General features: G+C 35.9%; 1 protein-coding gene across 3 annotated transcripts in view; it reads left to right on the top strand.

Annotated features, from left to right (window-relative positions):
* ERCC6L2 (ERCC excision repair 6 like 2) overlaps nucleotides 1-17,150 on the top strand; it is a 154,350-nt gene that overhangs the window by 110,534 nt on the left and 26,666 nt on the right. For all 3 annotated transcript variants that reach the window (XM_033411421.2, XM_033411420.2, XM_004283032.4), the window contains exon 18: nucleotides 16,652-16,833. In XM_033411421.2, coding sequence (XP_033267312.1) covers nucleotides 16,652-16,833 — 182 coding nt within the window. The remainder of the gene's footprint in view (nucleotides 1-16,651; nucleotides 16,834-17,150) is intronic.

The following is a 17,150-nucleotide window of genomic DNA, read 5'->3' as shown; positions in this document are numbered from 1 at the left end:
AATAGTGGATTTGCAGTTTTGGGAAAACTTTTAAACCGTTATGGGAAGAAAAGAGAATAAACTAAAGTGAAGGTAAATGAAGCAAGATGAAGGCAGAAAGACTCAGCCGTAGTGTTAGAAATATTGACAACCCTCTTCTTCTGAAATCTCCAGAAATCCCTAGACCTCCCAGCTACAGTACAGTGTCTTTCATCTGGGGCTCACATCCAGAATCTTTCTGATTACTGAGAATTCTTTTGAGTGCTTCATGTCTGTCACCAAAGTTTTATTAGAGACCTTTGTGTTTGAAAAGATTTTGTGTGTTTGTGTGTGTGTATGCCTGTGTGTGGTCTCTGTGTGTGTCTGTGTGTCTGCAGCCAGATGCAGATGTGTTGCCTCAATTCCTAAGAAAACAAAACAAGTCCTATTTATTTGTATGAAGGCAACACAAGATTAACAGTGGCCACAATATGCAAGTATTTCACTTTCCAAGGAATACTGTAATTGAGTCTAAGTAAGAGCCTTTAACTAAATTGCAAAGGAATATATACTAAATGGAAAACTTACAAAAGAGAAGTAATGTACACTACAATTATAGATAACATACTATGGTCTTTCAGAGTTTCTCAGTCCTTTGATGTAATTATTGGTAACCAGAATGACAAAAGCTATGAATCAAATGGAATTCACCCATATATTAAGAAAAGTTCTAAAATATACTATCTTTTCCATATTTCCTTTGGTTTCTTACAGTTTATACTTTTATAAAATAATTTCTACTTATTTGAACATATTTGATAAATGTCTTGAATTAAAACCTATCTCTCCTAAAATAATTTCTAATTATACCTTTTTAATTTAGCAATACAAACTATATAAAATAAGAACTTGCTTTGCCTTCAATTGTACTTGGATATTTTAGAACCATTTCTGAAGACAGCTTATTTTAAAAGACAAGATGTCTGATAACAAGGGGGAAAACCTGTGTGATTTAGGTTTAAGCTTAGACCAAAAAGAAATGTTTTTAAGCATTGGAAGGAACTTCATTAGAGTTACTTTATTCTTTTACTATATGGAAGTATGTCATAAAACTTAGCTATACCTGTGTGTGATATGGTACCTCATTTTTTCAATCAACTGCATGTTTTCAACTTAAGTTTACTTAAAGTTTTCTGAAAAGAATTGTACAAAGACAGCATTTGATTAAGGATTAATCACTATGGCAACTGAGACGTGGTGACTGAAAGGGGGAGGATGTATTCTCCCCTCAGTTTCCTGCCAGCTGTCATAGTCAACCTCTGCTGCCTGAATCCAAGCCAAAATATAGACTGTGACCAACTCGAAGAAACTATATCTGTATTTTTATAAATTGGTACAAGTATCAGACTATAAAAGAAGACTTAATCCCCTGAATTGGATGACAGACACTTGGCACTCTTGCCAGTGTTTGACAGAGAAATAACGGGTTGCTTTGTAGTAAAACCTGGATTAATAGTAAACCGTTCTTTATGTTATTGCAGTGTGGTGTAAATGAGAGAACTAAGCATGCCGTCAGCCTGGAGGCGGGGGTGGCATGGGGGAGAGAGTGCCTTTTATATAACCAGTGCAGGTTTAAGCACTGTTCAGAATACTGTAAATACAAAATGTTGTCTTAGAACTTCTCTTTCTTGTATTTGTATTAGATTGGCATTTTGTAGATTACTTAAAGAAAGGATTTCTATGAGCTATGGTGGATTTAGTTGCAGTATGTTTATACAGCTTTTGGAGTCAGCAAGGAGGGATGGACTGTTTACAATGAGCAGACTTTGGGGAGATATAGCATTCCATTAGCCTAGTTTTCAGGACAGTGAATGGCATGATGGTTTAAAGTAATTGTTCACAAATGACTGGTTTATGAAGTAGTCCAGTAAGTAAGGTTTATGGTTTCAGCATATAGCGGAATTAACTCTTACTGGGTGGGATTTTTCATGGTCTTATGATTTTTCTTTCTATAGCTAGATGTTAATTTTATGGTGTTTTTGTATCAGAAAGTTATTCTTTCAAGTGATTTTAGTAGAGATTGGATTTTTTAAGTTGTGTGTATATATGTATGAAATTATGTGACCAGTGCTGGCATGGAAAAGGCTGTTGTGTTTCTATCCTTAGAACTAGGATTGATTCAGAGAGATAGTGTGTCATTTGTGAAAAACACCTGTTACCTCGTCAGAGGAATGAGAATCTGGTGTTAACTATAAGCGCCTATACCTATTCCCCTCCTAGCTGGTGGCAATGAGAAGCTGTGGCATCCTTCCTCACAGTGACGTTACCAGGCTTAATAATGCCACTAATGAGCTGATGTGTACAAAACACATTCAACTCCTTGCAAGAAAGGCATAAATTTTTATTATTGTAATTATGATTATTGCTTATTAGTAGGGGTGATGAGTGAAACTCTTTGTTATTCTCTGCAATGACCTGTTATTCTTTTTGTCGTTAATAGTACCAATAATAGAATATGTTAGAATACCATAAAAGATATCTAGTCCAGTCCTCAAATTTTATAGATGAAGGGCCCACCTTGAACTATGCCTGATTTATCATAAAGAATACTATAGAAAAAAACTGTATTTGACAGTACTTATAAAAAACTAATTTGACCATGGCCTAGACTGACAAAAATATTCTTTGCTTATTAGGAAGTAGCTTGATTCTAACTCTTTTCCTAGCTGGTCATTGTTCCAATTGCAGAGACGATTGATATGGCTTCTTTGAACAGTTTCTCCATTTAGAATAGTTGGAAGATTATAAATAGCTTAAAAATACTATCTCTTCGGGCTTCACTGGTGGCACAGTGGTTGAGAGTCCGCCTGCCAATGCAGGGGACACAGGTTCGTGCCCCGGTCCGGGAAGACGATCCCACATTCCGCAGAGCGGCTAGGCCCGTGAGCCATGGCCGCTGAGCCTGTGCGTCCGGAGCCTGTGCTCCGCAACGGGAGAGGCCACAACAGTGAGAGGCCCGCGTACCGTGAAAAACTATTTCTTCAAATGCCTTCTAAGTAACAATATAAAAGCTTAAAGATATAAGGCCTCATTGAACTCTGATTGACTCCACCTAGCGACTTAGAGAATGTTAAGCACTTAACAGCCCTTTTCAAATTATATTTTATCCCTCTGTTGAAAACCATGGTATCAATTGGACATGGCCACTTAATGGAAACACCTATTGCCTTGTCATCTGAGAATCCTGCCTGTATACATATGAATTCTGAATTTTGTAGGACGAATAAATCAAAATTATAAGGTCATAATGTGAAGGATTCTTGGAGACTAATGCAAACATAATATTTTACTGATTTATTTTTTAAATGAGAGGGTACATGACTTCCCTCAGGCTCAGCAGTGGCAGTCAGCTTAAATCCCCATAGTCTTTCAATCTTTCTGTCTTCTCTTGTGCTTTTCCCTCAGTTCCTTTAGTTTCTATTTTGCTTTGAAGGTTTTTACTTTTTTTAAAAATTCCATTTTGCTTTTCCAATATGACAAATCAGTCTAATTTTCCAAGATAACTTGCCTGTGAAGAATTACCGTCACTTTAGCAGTTAAACAAAAAATTCAGGTGGACTGAATGCATCTGTCTCTTTAAAAAATATTTTTTTTAGAGTTAAAACTATCTGTACTCAAGAAATATAGTAAGACTGTTTGCAATATCTACTCTGCCAAAGGTATTTTGGCAAAGACATAATTTTTTTACTTTTTTTCTCTTTACTTATGCTTTTTCTCTACCACAAATAACCTTCAGCCTTAGTTTTTCTAACCTCCCAAATCTCCAAACCTCTCTACCTTTCAGCATCTACCTCAGATGTGTCACTCTTTCACAAAGTCTGCCCCAGTTCAGCTGTCCTTCTCCCTACACCCTTTCTGCTTCTCCCAATAGTACTTTATGTGGCCTATTATTCTAACATATGACTTCCATGTATTTATCATAGTTATGTAAGTATACATCTTTTTCTTCTTTTCTATAAACTCTGGACTTCAAAAAATAGCACAATATATCTCTGATTCACATTTGATAATTCTGGAGACCTAAAGTAGTGTCTTGTACATAATTGATACTTTTTGAATAATTTAGGTTTTCAGTTGTTGTCAGCATATAATGAACGCAATCACTATCTTCTGAAAATTAAGTGGCTTAAACTATCTTTTCCATGAACAACTTTCATAGTTTTCCTGAAAATCCTCTGGCAATGACTTGACATTGTTCAGAGCTACTACTGAATATATTTAATTAGCCAAGGGAGACAGTCCCTCCTTATCTGAATTAGAAGTAGTCTCAGGTTTGCCTGGCATTCATGGTCTTCGATAAATTTACTCAGTCTGCACCTCCAAGTAAATCATCTACTGTCTGATCCTCCACTCCCAATTCAAGTTCCACTTCTTACATGAAGCCTCAGTCTTCGGAGATCACTCTATTCCCAGCCCCTTTCACACCCATTCTCTGTGCCAGTCATCACTGTAGACATGGCAGACACCGTATTAATGTTTGCTCTCTTCTCATGTATGTGGCAAGCTGCTTAAGGATCAGGACATGACATACATGTCCGTAAGCATCACCACTTAGCAACAGGCAGCACAGAGTGGAAGTTCAGAAAACATTTGTTACTGGTCATTCCTGTAAGAAAGTACTACATAAGGCAGATCCCCACAACCATTTTCACTATGAGTAAAGGCTCCTTAACTCTTAGCTCCACAAGTTAATGTTAAAGGGGATATACTGGCAGATAATGTAAAGATGTTAGTTATTTTAGAGCAGCATAAATGCTGGTATTCTTCATCTTCACTCATTATCTGTCATCTCTTGACCATAGTGCTGGTATAAGACACCCACTCGAGAGGGGAGAACATGGAGAATGGTGTCAGAAAGATATCCCTACCCATGCATGACTTTGTAAGCTTTCTTCATCTTAGCAGTAACAAATCTGAACAGTCACTTTGGGGCATAATTTTCTCTCTTCCAGAGTTCTGTAAAATATCTTATTGTGTTTCTTTTCCATAGCACATGAGGCCTATCTCATTTGGTGCTAATCTCCTTTTCCAGTCTCATTCTGAGACACTCATTCAGAATTATTGACACTATGTGCCAGGCCCTGCGCTAGACTCTGGGGATAGAAAGATGAGCAAGCTCTTCCTAGTCAGCCTTCAGTTTATAAATCAGTCTCCAAGCACACCATGGACTTTTACTCTTCCATGTCTTTGCTCTTGTGGTTCTTTTGTTTAAAATTCCATTTCACCTGTGTCTGCTTGTTGAACCCCTACTCCTTGTATCATCAGTGACAGTTGTCCCCTGTCTTCTCCAAAGCAGTATAAATGTTTTCCTCACATTCATCTTTACTTATTTGTGTGTGTGTGTATGTGTGTGCATGTATGTCTGCTGTAGCACTGATCACATTGTATTATGTGATACTTTATAAGTATCTACGGGATGCTTTCAGCTGCAAGGAATAGAATAACCATCTGAAAATGGCCTATACAATAGGCTGTTGAACTAATTTACATAACAGCAAATCTGGAGGGAGGTATGTCCAGGTGTATTACTACAGTCCAATGACATCATAAGAATTCAGGCTCTCTCATTTTCTGCCCCACTATCCTCAGTAAGTTAATTTTTAGTTCCATGAGGCCTTTTGCCTTATGTTACAGGATGACTACTGCATCTCAAGAACATACTTCCTCATACAAATGTATCCAAAGACAGGAAGGCGTGGTTCTTTTCCTGTATCTCTCCTTTTATTGGGGAGGAAAATCTTTCTGGCAGAACATAATTGGCTTGACTAATTTGTTTATCCCCTAAGAACTGAGAGGGCAATCTACCTTCCCTGAGCACATTTCTAAGAGAACCTCAGTTTTGTTCAGACAACAAAGAGGGAGGCAGTGGCTGTTAGTAGGCCATCCACAGTGTCTGGCACTGTATTCCTGGTTAGACTGTGAAACTTTTTTGCATTAGGAAGTGAATCTTACTCTATCTTTTATTCCCAGGACCTAAAAAAAGTACCTGCTAGATAGATATTCAGTTAGAGCTTACCGATTTTAATTGAATTTCTAGTAGATACCAAAGAGATTCTATACAGAGAAATGTGGAGAATTATTCTAATTTATTAGTATAAGCATGAATTCTTTTGTAGTAGATTAGCTTTAGGCAGGATAAATATGTTTGAACTATGATCCTTGATCTAAGATGGAAGTTGTGATATTTTTGCAAGTTTCCTGATGAAGATAGAATCCCTCTTAACGTAACCAGAGTCAGCTCTCACAGCATTTACGGCAAAATTGTTGGTAGGTTGATGTTTTATTTAAAGGTGTCAGTCATTTTGTAACCAAGTTATTATGGGAATCAAATTTCAATTAATCTGTAAACAACTTTCATGACTATTTAGCATTAACTGCTTCAAAATGGAATTTGAAAGCCATATCCTACTTTTATTCAGTATTTAAGGCTATCCCGTTGCTGTGGCCAGATGAAATAATGAATACCTTAAGAGAAAGAACTTCTCATTTTGTTCATAAAAATTATTTGGGCCACTAATATTTACCACCACACACTTTCAGGAAAAGAAAACTACTTTTAGTTTCTCTTAAGAACATCCTTGATGGGGACTTCCCTGGTGGCGCAGTGGTTAAGAATCCACCTGCCAATGCTGAGGACACAGGTTCGATCCCTGGTCCAGGAAGATCCCACATGCCACAGAGCAACTAAGCCCGTGTGCCACAATTACTGAGCCTGTGCTTTACAGCCTGCGTGCCACAACTACTGAGCCCACGTGCTGCAACTACTGAAGCCTGCGTGCCTGGAGCCCATGCTCTGCAACACGAGAAGCCACCACAATGAGAAGTCCGCACACCGCAACGAAGAGTAGCCCCCGCTTGACGCAACTAGAGAAAGCCTGTGTGCAGCAGCAAAGACACAACACAACCAAAAAATAAATAAAATTGATTCTTTAAAAAAAAGAAGAATATCCTTGATGAATCAATAAAAATTACTAATTTTCTTAAATCTCAACCCTTTGGTACTTATCTTTTTTTTGTTTTGTTTTGTTTTGTTTTGCGGTATGTGGGCCTCTCACTGTTGTGGCCTCTCCCGTTGCGGAGCACAGGCTCCGGACGCGCAGGCTCAGCGGCCATGGCTCACGGGCCCAGCCACTCTGCGGCATGTAGGATCTTCCTGGACCGGGGCACGAACCCGTGTCCCCTGCATCAGCAGGCAGACTCTCAACCACTGCGCCACCAGGGAAGCCCTGGTACTCATCTTTTTAGTATTCTGTTTGATGAAATAGGAAGTGTACACAAGCACTTGTATAATTGAGCTGCGGACTAAACTAGCCACTTTTTTTTATGGAACACAATTTGTATCAATACTTGAAAGAATGACTGACAAACTATGGTTATTTAGACTTGTGTATTTGGTAGATACTTTCTGTCACTTCAAGGAAGACAACAGACAGTACTTGTTGCCAGCGATAAAATTCAAGCTTTCAAGTGAAAATTAAAATATTGAAAGACTTGTGTCTGCCTCCGTGACCATGACCCCTTCCCAATATTTAAAAAGATTTTTTCTGATGCATAGGTGGTAATAACCAACAAATATGGTTTTCCAATGTTGTATAATTGAATGTGTCAACATTTTGAAGATCTGCATAACTGACCTAATATTTTCCAAATGACCAGTGAATGATATTACAAAATCACGCATGGGGAAAAAATTCAGCCAAAGTACAAAATATACCAATGAATTTTACTTTTAACAATATAAAAAGTTCACTGATATGGTTTCAAATATTACATGAAACTAACCTTAATTGAATTTTGGTAAAGTATCAAAAAAGAATATCTACAATTATCTGAAAAGGCTATGAAAATATTCTGCCCTTTTTCAACTACGTATCTGTATGAGGCTGATTTTCTTCATATACTCCAACTAAAACAGCATTGTTGCAGCAAACTGAATGCAGAAGAAGATATGAGAATCCAGCTATCTTTTATTAAGCCAGCTATTAAAGACATTTGCAAAAATGTAATACGTAGCCACTCTTCTGGCTAATTTTTTGTTTGTTTACCTTGGAAAATATAAACTTTTTTGCTGATAAAGAGTTATTTAATTATTTTAAACTTTCAATAGATATAACCTACATAAACAAAATCTCTTTGGCGTCCTCAATAATTTTTAAACTGTAAAGGTGTCCTAAGACTAAAAAGTTTCAGAACTGCCATTTTAGACCATAAGAAGGGGGTCACTTGATCATTAAATTCAGTTCTAGTGGAACATACTTTCAGCTGGTCTTTCTCTGTCGGAAAGCTTTACTTCCTCTTCTACATGACTCAAGAAAGCATATCAGAATAGAAGAGAGTGAAAATGATGTGGTTATAGGAAATCCACTCTAATTTACTAAAAAGGAGAATTATTCACAGATTTCAGTACTTTATTATTAACAATAATCTGCATCCAACTTCACAACCAGTTACAATGTCCCAGTGTTATTTGTGGCGGGGTGCTTGAAATGTTCTTCCCTAGACACTGAAGAGCCATCGATGGCCTTGTCACTGAATCAGCCTGCATAGAAGCCTACACTTACTCCAGCTGGAGGCCTGGAGGAAGGAAGTGAGAGCCTAAGCTCCCCATGGAAGTGCCAGCCACTGGAAAGGCAAGCAGGGGCAGGTGCCTGCCAAGAAAGACTTTAATTAAAATTTTTCCATCAGCACCACCCTTCCGTGATCTTTTCACTAACAGGTATTATTTAGTATAGGACCTTCAAGTAGTCTTTAGAGACATTTTTACAGTAATATAAATAATATATGTAAAGATTTAAAATTCAGTCAGGGCTCAAGATGCCAAGGACCTATTCATTACTACTTACTGGAGATCCTAAAAAGACTAGTAGAAACCAGGGCTTGTGGTGCTGAGTCCAGTGCTCAGACAGCTACCCCAAAAGGCCTTGCCTTTGTCTGTAGGAGGTATTAAGGGGAATTTACTCTCTGACCACCCTCCCATGAAGGACTGAGGGAATATTAGCCAACACTCCCTGTTGCTGGTCTGCAGGCTTTTTTAAAGGTAGTTGCCACCATCTCACCTGGCCTTTTCCCCCAGGTTGACTGCTGTGGCACTGCCTTCATGTTCCCAAATCCCAAGGAGATGGGGCTTTTGTATTTCTGTTTGTAGTGTGTGCCCCACAGTATTCACCTGCACTCCCGAGGCTATCACTTTGTTCCTTTAGATAGACGAGTTTCTTGTACAATGAGAAATGGACTGTTGTGCACACAAAAAGGGAGCTAGGCTCAGGGAAGCCAATATAAAGTTGTCCTTTTGTGGCTCACTCAGCAAGCAAAGTACTATCAAAAAAGAAAATATATATCTATCTATATAAAAAACTGAATTGTAATGGTTACTCCTTCCAGGAGGAAAAGAGAACCATAATTACAAACTTTAATCTCCCTTCACCACCAAAAAAAAAAAATGTTTTAGATTTGAATCTAAGTGTTTGTTTTTTCAGACTTGAATGACATTTTTAAACATATGCAGAAAATTATACTTCAGTGTATATTCGTGGTGGGTCCTCTAACCAGCTGGCTTTTCTCCAGAGGCTGAGTGAAGACAATTCAGGGGTACCTCATAGTTGCCTTAGGTTTCTGTTGAGTGTTGGAAAACTGCATTTACAGTAATATTTCCTACCTCCAGGCAGAAATCTTGAATGATTACTTCAAAGATAAGAGGTTTTCACACTTGCACAAAGATCCTTAAAGGTCTTTGTCCTTTTAGACTCTCAGATGCCACTTGAATGAATTTATTTACATGTGCTATATGTCTTTATTGGTACTCCTGATTCCCTGCTTTGCAAAGACAAGCAAGTTTATGACTTTTTATGTGTTTATAGGATTTGGCCCTTACCCAAAGGGAGATTTCTTTTTAATCTTTTGTTTGAACAGATGTGTAAACAAAAGCATTGCTGCCTCTCAGGCTTAACTATTTAAGGTTTAATGAAGGAAAAAAATGAAAGAGCACTTGATTTTTTTTTAATCTTTATGACAAAGTTGGTGTGATCAGGCCAATGTGAGGGGTTTGGCTACATGGTGTGCCCACTTGTGGCCATGACCATAGACTGGCTTGTGAAGCTCTGTGCTATTCTCAGGAGCAAGGTGTAAACCAAAGAGCTTTCCTGTGATGGGCAGGTCCTCTGGTGATCTTAGAATCCAAACTCAGGCTTCTCAACAAGTCAGAACCATTGGGACCTTCCATTGCCTTTGAAAATCTCCCTGGTTTCCAGTTTTCTCAGTGACTAATCAAGGCTGATCATCCAGTTATGGAGAAAACAGTGAATGTGGCTGTTAAATATACCTTGCTCTTTGTTCTGATATATCCTCTGTAAGTGTTTTCTAGAGAAACCGGCTCAGCAGACAGATCCGTTCCAAAATTGCTTAATAAAGATTTCACTACATCCTGGTAGCCTATCATAGACAGGCTACCCATCCTATCAGGCTGTTCTTCATTGTACATTGTCCCCCTCCAAGCTTCCTCTACTTGTGGGGGATACAGATGAGCAGAGGAAAAGGAATCAGCATTATCTGTACCACCTATGGATTGTCTCCAGTAATTAGCCCCAAAGAGATTTAGAAAGATGGTAGAGATTACGATAGTGTTTCTTCTGCCAAAATGGGAACTAGAGGCTGTTCATGGTTGTTTTTGAAACTCAGTCTCCTGGATTGTAACATTTCCTGCCCCATTTGTTGTATGGGAAAAACTGATTCCTATCAACTTTTCTCATTTCCTTGCTATTCCTACCTAGGCGCCCTCTATAGTTCTTTAGTAATTTGCCTCCAAAATTTTTTACTTCAAAGAAAGAGGGTTTTTTTCATTAAACATTCTGTGCACTATTCCAATGAAGTTTTCTATTATATAAAGATAAATTTCATATGTAGCAGAGAAAAAAGAAAAATGCTAATGTAATCATATGGCTGTAAGGTAGGGGGAACATTCCTTTTTTTCCTTTTCTCAGGACACTGACATCAAAGATTGTTATCTGCAAACTTTTTAAGAGTCAGTTTTATTTTTTCTTACTCTTTCATGTTGAAAATCTATATATAACCTTATCTTTTTTCAGTTATATCTTTTAAAAAATAACTACTGGTTCAATATTTTAATTGGCTATTGCTATTAATATTGCTATTTGGCTTAGGTCTAATGCCTTGAAATACTGACAGTACACTTTGGGTCCAAAGGAAAAAGAAAGTATTTATTATCAAAGGTCATTTGAATGTCTCATACTATTGATCTAAAGATAAACTTTCCTTCTAGAACCAATATAAACCTAAAAGTTTACAGTAAGAAATAAGTTGTACAGGATTATGTACAGTTGACTAGGTCTAGTGTAAATTCATTTTGGCTACTCTAAAAGAAGAAATTTTTCCCTACAAAAGTGCCCTCTTATTTATTGTAATCCTAATGTATATCTTTTACAACTTAAAATTATAGCTTTTATTTTACAGACTGTATACTTTATACATGTTTAAATAGTAATTTTATGATGTATTTTTAAATATATTTTATAGAGACATTGGAAAAATGAATAATGATTTTATAACTTTATCAAAATTAAGTCAAAACAGATGTTCATCATATACTACTATGCAGCATAGGGAAATACAGCCTTTGTTTTATAATAATGTAATAATTTAATAATGGAGTATAATCTATTAAAATATTGAATTACTATGTTGTACACTTAAAACTAATATAATATTGTAAATGAACTATACTTCAATTTTTTAAAAAGCAGTTATTTATGAAGTCTTTGAAGTGAGCCATTTCCACATTAAACATTTGATTGTGGATAGGTAAGGAGACTGTTTTGGCCAAAATATATTAAAACAATTACCATTTATAGAAATAATACATATTTAATGTTTTTGTTGAACTAAATAATTTTTTATATTCCGAATTTTATTTTTAATGACAAATATTTACTTTTCTGACAATAACATGTTACGTTTTAAATTTTTAATTATATAAATCAGATTAGGACTTAACATAATTAGCCGTGGCCGACCTTTTACCTTTTTAGACCTGTTTAACTCTGAAGGGGGAGGGTTTTCCTCTACTTTTTCAACATTCAACTGGCTGCTCCACATAGTACATATACGTCCAAAGGAGGAAGACATATTACCACTCATAAATTAGGATTATTATTTCAATATTCTCTGATAAATTCAGCTTCTTAAGTAACCTCACATTTCCATTCAATTAATCTCATCATCAAATGGATCTTTTAACTGTATGTTTATGTTATTTAGAAATAATTACTATACTCTTTACACTTTATTTTTAATAAATAAAGATACCATAAGTTGAACTTGATTACTTTCATAAATATACCATAGTAGAAATACCTAACAATATCTAATAATTTATGAAGATAATCATGAACATAGCAATTACTAAGTTATAAATTAAACTCTAACAGTGTCAAGCTTTCTAAAATACTTATTAGCAGTCATATTTATACTATACAAATACTGTACAAAGTTCTTGTCTTCATAATTCCCTCCTTATCATTATAACCATAAATCTTAAGAGGAAGGAAACCTTCATCAGAATCACAGAGTATAGAAGTAATTTCTCAAAGCAAATCTTGGATAATTTAGAAGAAACTTTCTAGGAAAAAGGAGCAATTAGGGGCTTTTACAGAAACTGGGCTTTCTGCTTTCTTCATGTTATGATCTCAAAATTTCCTATCAGATACAGACATAGTGTTCCAGTTGTTGGCCATTCTGTTCTCTGGTGGAAAGAAGAGTGGGTTTATTTTGCTTTCTTGAGCAAGCAATCTCACCCTCTACCATAATATTAAGGAGCGATAATGTTATCTTTTAATTTCCTAGTCCAGCTCATTTTTACTGAATTTTTCATTACTTGACCCTTCATTACTATTGCTACTTCATAGTGTTGCCTCAGTGTCATATGACTTCCCAACTTTGACATAAGCAGTAGTGAAAGAGTTTGCGTCCAATTTCACATGGTCTGGAATCTTTTCATCTTGGCCACAGGCATTGTACTTTGCTTTATAATAAATTATAACTGTCCCTTCAATTGCAACTGCACTGTCACTATTTTCCTTATATTAGCTATTATAAAAGATACTATTTTACTATAAATAGTGAAACCAGCTTTTATAAGAAGGGCATCAAAATGTTTATTAAAATAATTAGCAAACAAAATTTTGTTTCACAGCCTTGTTTCAGTAAGTGTTAAACTACCCTACTAAAATGAAAAACTGAACCTAGATATTTTTTAAGTAAAAGATGGGATATTGAGCCAGTGTGAGAGAACAAATGCTTTTATCTTTTAATGATTATCTAAAATAATCAGGTTTTTAAGTGTATAATATGTGGCATAAATTAAAGATCCACATATCTGATAGCTATGAATAGAAAAGTTGAATTTTCCTGAAGAATTTGTAAAACCAACTTGAAAAAAAATGTATCTGTTCGAAATATGAGCTTTGTAATGCTGCCAGGGTCAGAAAGACCCAGAGTAATCATGTAAATAATTGAAAATTTCCATGGCCTGGCCTGCTTTCTCCATGGCTTCAGAAATTGCAGTATATGAGGAGGGAGTGTTCTTGGTTGGCCCCATTCCTTCTCTTTCGGTTTACTCCCTTTATCCCCATGTACGCGTTCCCGTCCCTCCTTATAATAATGGATAATTATTTCTTGGGAATCATCAAAGATTATGAGCTATTTTATTAGGAACTTTTAACATTCATCTTGTTTTCTTGTGATGTAAAATAAATGCATCAAATCTCTTTCAAATTTATCTTTAAAGATCAGCATTTTCCTCTCTTTATTAATAATGTTTTAAACTTTAAAAATGATGTCTTTGAGGAAAGTACTGTCAGCATTACTGACTGAAGCAAAGCCCTGGTTCAAAATGGCAACCTGGCATTTTGTGTTTGTCCACGTGAGTCACACTAGATTTTGAAGAAGTCAATTTCTTTTCATTAGAAGTGGTTTGCTATTAAAGAACATATAATTATGTCTTTTGTTCAGTTTATTTCAATGAAATGAACTTGAATATAAATTAAAGAGATAAATGATTTATTTTAAAAACAGAAAAAACTAAAAATGGGAGGGGGGTGGGGCTTAGCTTTTTTAAGCCCCTTAATAGTAGGGGCCTCTTTGTATATATAAATATTTTTCTTCTCAACTGCATAGCATGGTGGCAGGAACGTAATAGGTGCTTAGTAAATATTTGTGGAATGAAAGCCATTCCCTACCAACATTCAGTGATATGTGCCACTTGAATCCCATTGAACTCCTGTAAAAGAAAAAATCACTGTCTCATTGACAATTACTAATCTGTGTCTTGTAGTATTTGTATCCCTGCAAATTTCTTAAGTGATAGTTTAACTGGGTTTAGAATTCTAGGTTGACGGTTTTTCCCTCCCAGCATGTTGAAGATACTCTCATTATCTTCTCTTGGTGGTGGTGATGGTGGTAGTGGTAATGAGAAGTCTGCCTTTAGTTTGATTATTATTTCTTTGTGGGATAGCTTATTTTTCTCTGGTAGTTTTTAAGATATTCTCTTTATCTGTGATATAACAAGGTACAGATTTATTTTCATTTTTCACACTGGAGATTCTCTCTCCTTTTTTAGTTTGAGGATTCATGCCTTCTTCAATTCTCTGCCATTACTTCTTTGACATTATCTCTTCCATTTTCTGTTATCTCCTTCTAATATTTTAGAAATTTTGGTATGTTTTCTGCCATGTTAATTTTTCTTTCTTGTCTTTCTTTCTTGTCTGTCTTCCTTTCTTCAATTCTTTCTTCCATTCTTTCTTTCTTTCCTTATTTCTTTCCTTTCTTTCTTTCTTTCTTTCTTTCTTTCTTTCTTTCTTCCTTCCTGCCTGCCTTCCTTTTTTTCCTCCTTTCCTCCTTCCTTTCTTCCCTCCTTTCCTCCTTTTTCTCTCTCTCTATCTCTCTCTCTCTCTCTCTCTCTCTCTCTCTCTCTCTCTGTCTCTCTCTCTCTGCCTAGCATTCTGAGTAATTTTACTCTACCAATTTATCAACTGTCATTGTAAGGCTCTGTAGCCTGCTGCTTAACCCATATTTTAAGTTTGTTTCTATGTCTATTTTTTTTCAAACCTATATTTTTTTTTTCTAGAATTTGTATTTGGTTCTTTCTCAGATCTGGTATTTTACAATACCCAGTTCTTCCTTTATCTTTCTGGATATGCTAATGAGTTAAAGTCTCTTTCAGATTGCTTTGTTATCTATAATTCCTCAGCTATGGATTCTCACATTTGTTGTATCTGTCCACTTTCATGGCAGTGGGCTTTGTGTGTTCTTTATAATTTTTAACTGAACTCTTTTTTCCCCCCCCGCATTGGAATCACAAGCATTCTCTAGATTTAAAAAGTGTTCCTATGTTATATTTTTGTATTCACCCCTCATTGACATCTATGGTTTTCACTGGTTCTGGGCCAGTTTTTTATGTTGGTTTTTAGCTTAGATTTTTCCATACAATGCAAGTGCTACAAAATCAGATTCCACAAATGGCACAGGCTGGGCATTCCATGTTTTCACCAGTGATTCTATCTAGAGTAACAAGGGAGCCTGTTTCTATCCTGTGCCCCCAGTTTGGGCTTTCCTAGCTTTAATTTGAAAACTGGATATCCATTTAATTCCTGCTGTGTTTTTATTTTGTTTGTTTGTTTTTTAATTCAGAGAGTTAAATCATTTCCATTTTCCCTCTACACGTGGAATCCTGCAGACTAGAATTTAGGACCCTATTCCTGGGGCTGCTGAGCTTCAGCTCCCACCTGCCACTATGTTACTTGGCTTTGGCATCTAGAGATTTTCCTTTCTTACTTTTGAGCTCAAATGTAATTTTGTTGTTGTTGTCAAATTGCATCCAATATTTCTGTTTTTGGAATAAGATGGGGACTTTCCACATACTCACCTTACCATTTTGTCAGGGAAAATGGAACCATACATTTTAAAATTATTTTTTTCTTGACTCACTATTTTTAACAATTTGTATTATGCAAGACACCCTTAGTCTGTAAAATAAATGTGATTCTATCTGTAATTTCAACCACCTCTAGTTAACATCTTAACAATCACTAAGTAATTCTTGCAACCCACTGGAGATTGAAGTAGGATTTACAAAACTAGTGTATTGCATTATTATATAAAGGTTGTTATTTCTTAAAAGTTTGACTGCTTATATAAGATTAAATAACCAAAAGTCTGCTTAATAATATTGAGAGAAATTGCTGAATTAAATTTTTTAAACATCCCATTTTTATGCCATTATTTATATAATCATTAATTTTTATCCTTGTTTAGGAGAGTGGATGCCAGCATGTGTATCAGTATACCCATAGACTTGACAGTAGAAACATCATATTACCATTACTTTTATTGTATCTTTAAGAAAGGTATATCTTTAGCATATATCTTAAACAATGAAAAGAGAAACATCACATTACTGCTACAAGTAATATCTTTTTAAAGATCTAACAAGATCTGACAATGATATTACTTGGAGAATGTGATATACTAGATTGTAAAGAATACTGGGGAAAAGTAAGACAGTCTCCTTATTTGACCAAAAATGACTGTTTTTTTAGAGTTTTTGCTTTCATCCTTTTTTCAGACATATAAGGAAAAAATGAAGGGAGATACATCGACACATACAAAGGGATGCCAACAACCAAGTGAAGGCAGCGTTTCCTTTCCCCTTTACATTTCACACCCTGTAAGCCAGAAGAAGAAAAATGTCTACCGAACAGGCCAGACCACCTTCATAATTGGAGAAACACCAAAAGGGATCCGCAGGTATGTCATCTATAACAACATTGGACTTTATGAATGATTCTCAAAAGAAATATAGCTACCTAGTAAAATACACAAATTATTTGAATTTTAACTATACGTGGCATCTGAATATTTCAGATAAATATGAATTTGTACACTTTAAAAAATAAATCCCGGAATTCCCTGGTGGTCCAGTGGTTAGAGCGCTTTCACTGCGGTGGCCTGGGTTCAGTCCCTGGTTGGGGAACTAAGATCCCACAAGCCATGCAGCACGGCCAAAAAAAGAAAAAAATTCCCAAATGTTTTAGTGTTTTAAGAAGGCTAATCCCCAAACTGAT

This window comes from Orcinus orca, chromosome 6, assembly GCF_937001465.1.
Source record: "Orcinus orca chromosome 6, mOrcOrc1.1, whole genome shotgun sequence".
NCBI lineage: Eukaryota > Metazoa > Chordata > Mammalia > Artiodactyla > Delphinidae > Orcinus > Orcinus orca.
This window is presented reverse-complemented; position numbering and strand designations above follow the sequence as displayed.